This window comes from Ochotona princeps, chromosome 11 (assembly GCF_030435755.1).
Source record: "Ochotona princeps isolate mOchPri1 chromosome 11, mOchPri1.hap1, whole genome shotgun sequence".
Taxonomy (NCBI): domain Eukaryota; kingdom Metazoa; phylum Chordata; class Mammalia; order Lagomorpha; family Ochotonidae; genus Ochotona; species Ochotona princeps.
This window is the reverse complement of record NC_080842.1, coordinates 7,380,364-7,389,356: the sequence shown is the minus strand read 5'-3', so window position 1 is coordinate 7,389,356 and position 8,993 is coordinate 7,380,364. Positions and strand designations below refer to the sequence as shown.

The following is an 8,993-nucleotide window of genomic DNA, read 5'->3' as shown; positions in this document are numbered from 1 at the left end:
AACAGTGCAGCTCTCCACTTCTCTCGGGCCTTCCTACGACATTGAAAGGTGGGGCTCCCTCTGCTTGCAAAGACCATGTGGCTGCTGCAATGTTTAACGTCAGGCCCACGGGAGGAAGGTCTTCACCTCATGGTGGGGAGGGGGTGTGCTGTTTACAGCTTCTTCTGCAAAGCAGCAGAGATTGGCTAGCTGGGTAAGGGAGCTTCTTCTTGAGTTAATGCAGGTCACACAGGCTGCTCACCAAACGAGTGTCAGGATCTTATTTTAGGCAGATTGGGGCCACCACATCTGCAGCTGGCTCTGTGTTCCTGGGAAATGGCCACCCTCTGGGGATGGGAAAGCCAGCTTTTCCAGCCCCAGCATTCCTCCTGGGTGTCCTGGGAACCAAGGAGCCCAGGAAGATAATTGCTGACTGAGCTACAGGGCAGGCCAGGGTCTCAGCTCAGTGGGAAGGGGCTGTGTGAAGTATGCTAAAAATCTCAAAAGGGCAGCTGCTCAACCCAGGGCAGGGACCTCAGGATCAAATGCCTAGAACTTGACAGGGGATGGGGTATGGATGGAAGGAAAAATTAAATATCATTTCCTAATTTCCCCAAGCTGGCTAATACAACAAACAGATGTCAGCAGGCCTGCAGGACCATGCCAAACACATGATTCCCAGTACTTAGGGTCTTGGAGGGAAGCGTGATCCACAAGCAGCACGGATGACACCAAGTTGCCACCTACTGGCCAAAGAGAGAAGTACAATTAGAAGAAAATCTCCATCACAGCAGGTGCTACTTGCAGACCCAGGGGAGCTGGTGGATGTGCGCCCCTTCTCCACGGAGGGCGAGGGCGGGAGGGGAGCGTTCCAACACCCCTCAGTGTACCCCTGAAACCACAAACAGCACCGAGCTCTACACTCCTGTGTACCAGATTATTCTGTCACATACATTACAAAGTTCATGTGCCTGGTACAGTGGCCTAGCGGCTAAAGTCCTCACCTTGAACATGCCAGGATCCCAAATGGACACCAGTTCTAATCCCAGCAGGCCCGCTTCCCATCCAGCTAACTGCTTATGGCCTGGGAAAGCATTGGAGGACGTCCCAAAGCCTTGGGGACCCTGCACCCGCATGGGAGACCTGGAAGAGGTTCCTGGCTCCTGGCTTCAGATCAGCGCAGCTCCACCATTGTGGTCACTTGGGGAGTGATCAGGTAGAGGATCTTCCTCTTTGTCTCTCCTCCTCCCTATATATCTGACTTTGCAATAAACATAAATAAATCTTAATTTTAAAAAGTCCATGAGAGGCACAAATCATTTCAGAAGCTGTCTGCAGCAAAATAAACATTATCTAATGTCTCTGCAGCCATTTTGGAAGCAGCTTGCACACTGACCAGGAAGTTTGCTTTGGAAATGAGGACAGTAAGAGGTTGGTAACTATCAACAGAACACTTCTAACAAGCTGCCATGAGACATGTGACGGTGCCTTCTCAGCCTTTACTTGCTTGGTGACCCCTTGCTGAAGCCCGTCGGGGTGCCATGCTTCCCTGCATGACGGAGTCCCTCGGTCAGCACACGTCTCCTTGGCACATGCCGAATGCCTGTCCATGCCGCTCACTGTGCCTGTAACCTTTGCAGTTTGAGGTGTGATGGCAAGACCAGCACGGAATTCCCTCTCCCCTCTTCCCGGTTTCCCAGAAAGCTTCCTCTTTACCCCAGAGCCTAGTGACCTTCCCAGACCTCCCCACGTGGTTTTCCTTCCTTGAAAACTTTCACTCCTCCCGCACTCTGGGCCGGCCCATTGCCAAGTGGGCAAAGGCTACTTGTTACCAGCACTGTGATACCCCAACAAGCAGCTCATACCTTGGATGACTAACAGGCGGGCTGTGCACAAGGTGGGAATACATACAATAGAGGGCCATGTCATATCTAGCGTGGCAAGAAGGAGCAGGGCAGCGTAGACGCTTGGTTTAAAACTAAGCATCTCTGGAATTTTCCAATTAGAATCTTCAGACCATGGTTGTCAGCTGTGCCAGTGCCACAGTAGGTCTGCTATGCCACCACACCAGCCCCCGTTTTAAAATGCAGAATTACAGATGGAAAGAGACCTGTTGGTTCATTCCCCAAGTAACACTCTTGGCTGGGCCAGGCAGAAGACAAGGAGGGGAGCTTCTCCTGGGTCTCTCACTCAGGTACAAGGGCCCAAATAGTCAGGCCTCCTTCCACTGCTTTCTTAGCTGCATTAACAGGGAGCTGGATGGGAAGTGGAACAGCTGAGACATGAACCCACACCCATATGAGAATCCAGCACCACGGGCAGCAGCTTAATGTGCTATACCACAATTCCCGCCCTTATTTTCAAAACACATTTTAATTTTATTTGAAAGGCAAAGAGATGAGAGAGAGAGAGAGAGACAGAGATTTTCCACCTGCTGTTCACCTGGCTGCAACAGGTGGGGCTGGACCAGACTGAAGCCTGAAGCCAGCAATTCTGCTAGGGTCTCCCAGCAGGGGCTGCCAAGGCCCCAAGTCCTTGAGCCATCTCCTATGGCTCTCTGCCCAGTAGCAGGAAGCTGGTATCAAAAGCGGGGTTGGCAAATCCTGCCTTGCAGGATCCAAGGACATTGGAACAACAACCAGGATCCCTGAGTGGTCCGCAGAAACAGAACAGTAAACTTCCTTCAGGACTAGGGAGAGGAGCTTTCTCTGGTCCTTGTCTGCTTCCAATTTTGGGTCCCCACCCCCTCTCGTAATAACCATCAGGAGCGCTCCAGAAACCCCTCAAAACAAACAAACAAACAAAACTAGAATAGATAGACAGAGAACAACAAGGAAAGCTTAGAAACAGACAGGAAATGGTCAGCGGGGATGCACTTATACCTCACTGGGTGGGACACAAAGATTAGTTACTCCTCACTGGGGTATGGAAGATTTCTCTGCACACCCCTCCTAAACATGCTCACCTAAACTGTTGACATATATCCTGTTAGAATTATAGAGTTAGACCACCTGAAAAACAGCCAGGTTCAGCGAAAACGTGCTTCAATGCTATAAACTGCTAAAGACTAAAATTAAAATAGGCATGAGACAGCTGAATAGCAATCTAAGCCATTTTAAGGTGTATAGAACACGGCTGAATATAAACCAAAATTGAAATGTCTATGAAGAAGTCACAGGTTGTGGTTGAGAACCTGTATTTTCCTATTAACATATTGGTTAATCAATACCATGTCAATTAATGCCACAATGTTGTAAATGGTTGGAAATATTATGTTGGGACTTTTAATTGATTGGGATGATACTCTGCTGGCTCTACCTTCAGACCAGAGATGGTCTCACCAAGAAACCATTGAACTTACCAGGACAATAAGATGCTGAACTTTATGCTTGGTAAATACCTCCAATGAAAGAATGTCAACTGAATTTGAACTATGGAAATGCAACAAGGTGGAGCAGTCCGCCATGGGGGGAGGGTGTGGGGAGGGGCGGGGGGAATCCCAGTTCATAAAAAATGTATCACATAATGCAATGTAATTAATTTAAAAAATGAAATGCAATAAAAATATGTTTAAAACAAAACAAACAAACAAAAAAAAGCGGGGCTGGGACTGAAGCTGGCACTCCCGTACGGGATGCAGGTGGCCGCCCCAGGAGCAGCCGAAGCAGTGCCCCTCTGCCTGCTCCTTAGGGCCCAAGGGAGGCTCACAGGGAGAAAGTGGCTCACCCAGCACCCACTGCCAGACAGTGCCTAAGTGAGCCCCTCCCCGCCCTGAGGCAGGTGAACAGGGTGGGGACACGCTTTGAGCAAACACCCACAGCTCAGCATGGGGAAAGCCAGGACTTTCCGCCTGGTCCTCACCAAGTCAAAGTGCCATTTTGTGCTAACACCTCCCACCCCACCCACCCTAGCCTGGAGGTGACACATACTTCCTGCTCAGCTGCCTGTAGGGTACAGAAGCGCAGGGTCCTGGAGCAGGGAATCCCCAACTCCTAGCCCTGGGGAACCAACAGCATACCGGAAACTGGTGAAACTCAGCTTTATTGTCTCCACAGAGTAGCAGCTCCACACGTGTTAAACACACACACAACTAAACAGCTCAAGGCAGGCCCTGTCCACTCAGGCTGGCCAGTGGCCGGGGTGGTCATGGGAATGGAGTGGGCTGATGAAACTGGGCCCACTCTCCAGACACTTTCTCCCCCACCATGTGCTTTGAAGCGAGCTGGGCGACCCAAGAGAACCTGGAACCGCGCACTCATGGAGCTGTGAAGCAGCCAGGAGCCCCAGGCAGCCCGTGCTTCCGTGTGCAGGGGGCAGCGCGACCCGGGGCTGCCACAACTCATTTGCCTCCCCACAGCACGGCACACCCAGGGTGACACCAAAAGGCGCAGGACTCAGCTGCAAGGTAGGACGCCCAAGGAGAAAGGCCAGGCCAGCAACAGCCCCTGCCCAGGTGCCAGTGAACTGACTTTGGGAAGAGAGCTGGCAGGCTCGGTACCCGCATGCCTGCTCCTCCTTACACAACACAAAGCACACGTTCACTTCTTAGGCTACATGTTTCTTTAAAAAGAACAAACAAACATGTCTTTTACAAGGATATGTAAACGGCTAGCAGACACGTGGGACCTGGAGTGAAGTACACAGCTGGGTCCTCACCCCAGAGCAGGCAGTGTATACCTGGCCTCCCCTCCGGGTGCTCGCTAGGCCCTCCTCCAGCAGAAGGCCAGGCGGGCAGGATCAAGATCCCGGCCCAGCTCAGCCCTGAACTCCACGCCCACATCCACTCCAGGGCCCGCCCATGGGGAGGCAAGCTCAGCTGTCTGGGACCAGGGGCAGATGCGTTTCCACAACCGGTCCGGGAGCAGGATGGTGAGTGCCCCAGGAAGGTGACTGAGCGTCCCACCGCCATCAGTCCGTACCGGAGTGGGTTTGGAGGCAACAAGCTTCCAGGCAGCTCGCCGCTGGAAGTGGGAATCCGGCAGGGGCAGGATACGAAAGAAACCGAGGTACCTCCTTGGCTCTCACTCCCCCTCTCCCCACATGCACGCGCACACACACATCAGATGGAGCTGCCCGCTGGTCGCAGCAACCGCTCACTTCCCAACAGCTCCTTGCTGCTGCTCCTCCTCCCTCACAGGTTGGAGCCCACGCTGGCCTGTCTGATTGCCCAGGCCCAACTCCCAGCAGGGCAGCCCGGGTTCCAGTCTGGTCCATTTCTCCTCAGGATCCTGTCTCCCTCTGCTGGCTCCAGGGCGCGGAAGGCTACAGAAAGAAAAGGGGGTTGGGGGACAGGGAGCAGGTGTGTCCGCAGGGGCTGACCCAAGAGACAGCTAGATATTTTTTACTTTCGGACAAGTAAAAGACGAAAACGAGTCCGTGAGTGGTCCCTCTGCAAAGCACGCCCTTCAGGTTCGAACTTGGAACTTGCCGGCTTTGGTCATGTACTTGATGCCCTTGAATGGTTTGTACTTCTCTCCGTACATATCCAGGCGGTTCACTTTGAGTCCTGCAGGGGCGGGAGGGAGAATAGGTGCTGGGGGTTGAGCCTGAGGAGGCGGGCGTGTGGCTCAGGGCAGCAGGGGTCCCCTCTGGTACACAACCCAGCAGCTGGAGCAGACCTTAAAATGCAAACCCCCCAGGAGAACACTTCCCCAAGGGGGAGGTACAGCCATGCGCCAACTATGCACTCGCAGGCCAAGGAAACAAATTAATAACAAAATGAATATACTAATGATGCAAGTTATAACCAAATGAATAAATGGATACCCCCCCCCAAATATTCTTATTGTATCAAGTAAAAAAAAAAAAGGCCCGGGCTGCATGAAGAGTCGAGTTTATTCAGATGGAAGTGCTTGGGGGCACTTCCTTGTGGCCTTGTGGCATACTGGGCGCTAAGCTGCTGCCTGAGATACCAGCATCCCACATCAGAGCACTGGTTCAAATCCTAGTTATTCTACTTTGACTCCTCCACACTGCAGTGTTCAGGAAAGCAGCGTAGCATGACCCAAGTGCTTGTGTCCCTGTCACCCATGTGGGAGACCTGGATGGAGTTCCAAGCTCCTGACTTCGGCCCGGCCCAGCCCCCACATTGTAGTCATTTGCAGAGTGAGCCAGCAGAAGGCTCTCTCTCTCTCTCTGCCCGTGGTCTGTGTGTGTGTATGTAGCACGTGTGTACCTGTCACTCTGCCTTTGAAATAAATCTTTTTAAAAGTAAAATGGGAGGTCTGAGAATTTAAATGAAGTCTATACCTAAATAGACAAAGTCTATTAGTGAAAAATAAAAGGAACTCCATACTAAACTTGACATCATATCCCATCTAACATACAGTGTTACTCCAAGGGTTGAATAAGAACATAGATGAAAAGAACCTAAAGAAGCATCCGGACATTGGCATAGCACTTAGGATATCTTTCAGGACACCTGCATGCCATACCAGAGTGCCTGGGTTCGAGGCCTAGCTCACATTCCTAATGTACACTATAGGAGGCGGCAGGTGATGGTTCAAGTTCATGGGTCCACACCATCCACATGAGAAATCCAGGCTGAGCTCATTGAGCTGGCTGCCGGGAGCATCTGAGCAGTGACCAGCAAGTGGAACATTGTCTCTCTCTCTCTCCATCTTACTCTCACTCTGCCTTTCGGAACTTGTTTAGGGACCAGCATTGTAGAATAGCAGGTTAAGCAGCAGCCTGTGATACCAGTATCCCACATGGGCAGTGGTTCAAGTCCCAGCTGCTCCATTTCCAGTCCAGCTAAGGCACCTGGGAAAGCAGCAGAAGCTGGCCCAAGTGCCTGGGCCCCCACCCCTACACAGGAGACCCACATGAGGTTCCCGGCTTCTGCCTGGGCTAGCCTTGGCTATTGTAGTCACTGAGCAGATGGAAGATCTCTCTCTCTGTTCCTCTCTCTACTCTGCCTTTCAAATAAATAAATAAATTGGGGGGGGGGACTGTTTAAAGAGCTTAAAAGCATGGCTTGCACATAACAAACTCTTACTAACTGGTAACTTAACTATTCCCACCCTCCTAAGAAGGCACAGATGATGGTGAACTAATCTGGATAGTCCCAATCATTGCAAAGGAACAAGGTCATAAACTCAACAAGGGTATAGCAGATAAAGACAACCCGGGAGCAGAAAACAGAAATGACTCCCTTGGTTACCAGGTACTGGAACCTCAGGGCACTCCAATGAATACCCAAAGAATGTCCCCTCTAACCCCCGCCAGGGCCTGGGGCCACTGCCAGACTCGAGGGCCGTTCCTCTCTCACTGGCGACTCAGACACTTTGATCCAGGTCATTGAGGCCAACTCCAATGTAAGGGGCTGCACTTGTCCGAGAAACGTGCTGGAAAAGATGCCCCCAGAGATCACGGGTCAGGCAAGGAAACCAAACCCCACGACAGGCAGCAGGGCGAGGTGCTCACCGGAAATGGCCAGCTGCTGGATCTTAAACTGCAGGTTGATCGTGGGGTTCTCATCCGGCTTTGGGGCCCCAGCCTGCAGGTTCATGGTCCCCTTCAGGCTCGGCAGCTTCTGGGGGTTTATTTTCCCGACATCCCAGGACAGCATCTGAAAGACAGTAAAGAGAAGCCCCCTTTTGGTGAGCCTGCCCATCAGGGCAGGCCTGGCCACAGGTGTCAGGGCTCTGGGCCTCTGCTGTGAGCCACCAGCATGTGGCAGGGGAGGGGAGGGACAGCTGTGTCTGCATGTGCTCTGAGGTGTGCCCTTTCAGGCCAGGTGGGGAGAGCTGGCAGGGCGAGTTTCAACTGGTTCTATCCCCCATCGGCCCATACCTCCTGCTGGCTCCCTCACCTTCGTCACAGGGTCGAAGGTGTGCGTGCCCTGCGATGGTGTGAGGCTCATGTTCAGGACGCCCTTGGGCATCTGGCTGGTGACAATCACGCCCTCGATGGTCTTGCCCATCGTCTGCTTGGGTCCCACGGTGATCTCAAAGCGCCCAAGGGAGCTGCTGTCCCGGAAACTGATGCTGTGCTTGACGTACACTGGGATCGCGACCAGACTGACAACGACAAACACAAAATCACCACCCTGTGAGGTGCTGGGGGCACAGCACCATCTCCTAACTGCTGTGAGTCCAACAGAACCATCCTGGGTACTGAGCGAAGGGCAGAACGCACCTGCCCGGCCACCGTATTCCCATGTTTCTATGTGGGACGTGTCACCATTTGTTGCTGAGACTGGCACACACACCTTGAAGTAACTTCTTACTTTTGTGTGACCACACTTGAGCCCCCAGGATCCTCTGAAGTAGGGCAGCTGCCATGAAGTGCCAAGAGAAGGAAGCGGCCCAGAGAGGTCAGGACAGAACCTGCAACCACAGCATTTCCTACGGCTCACTGAGTACTTCTTGTGTGTCAGTCACAAGGTGGAATCCTGCCTGTCCACTTACCCTCCAGGAGAGTATCACAGGTACCCACCTGCGCACTGACACCCTGACACCAAGCTGCGGTCAGCATCGCGTCCCAGGCCGCAGAGGGCCCAGTGGAGGGCTGCCAGACCAGAGCCTGAGGCCTCAGGCACCCAGCTGTGCCCCCAAGGGATGTCTTCCAAAGTCACCCAGCACAGCCCTGGTGCCCTGAGGTCTCCTGGCTCGTGACCACCCAAAGATGGCGTTCAAGCGAACAAACACAACAACACGGAACTTTATCCATCTGTACAGCATGAGCTAATGCTTCTGAGTTAGGAGGACCGAATACAAGTACTTCCAGAGTCCACTTCATAAAAAAAAAAAAATTCTTCCAAACATACAACAAAATCATCATAGCAAGCTTACTGAGCCAATAGTTCCTTCCACACTGCGAGACCCCTTACTAGATCCTTGGAACATGGTCCCTTTATGATGTTCAACGGCAGGGTAAGAGAACAGGTTCTAAGGCTGGGCATGTGGTGCAGCAGTGAACTGTTCTTGGCACTCTTGGGCACCTGCAGTCCACATGGTGGTGCCAGGGTGTGATCTGGCTCCACACTGGAGGCCAGGTTCCTGTTGATGTCC

General features: G+C 52.5%; 1 protein-coding gene across 2 annotated transcripts in view; it reads right to left on the bottom strand.

Moving 5' to 3' along the window:
* Positions 1-5,290: 5,290 nt before the first annotated feature.
* AP3M2 (adaptor related protein complex 3 subunit mu 2) overlaps positions 5,291-8,993 on the bottom strand; it is a 64,266-nt gene continuing 60,563 nt past the window's right edge. For both annotated transcript variants that reach the window (XM_058669801.1, XM_058669800.1), the window contains exons 7-9: positions 7,793-8,000; positions 7,405-7,549; positions 5,291-5,485 (exon numbers count right to left, since the gene is read on the bottom strand). In XM_058669801.1, coding sequence (XP_058525784.1) covers positions 5,385-5,485; positions 7,405-7,549; positions 7,793-8,000 — 454 coding nt within the window. In that variant the 3' untranslated portion in view covers positions 5,291-5,384. The remainder of the gene's footprint in view (positions 5,486-7,404; positions 7,550-7,792; positions 8,001-8,993) is intronic.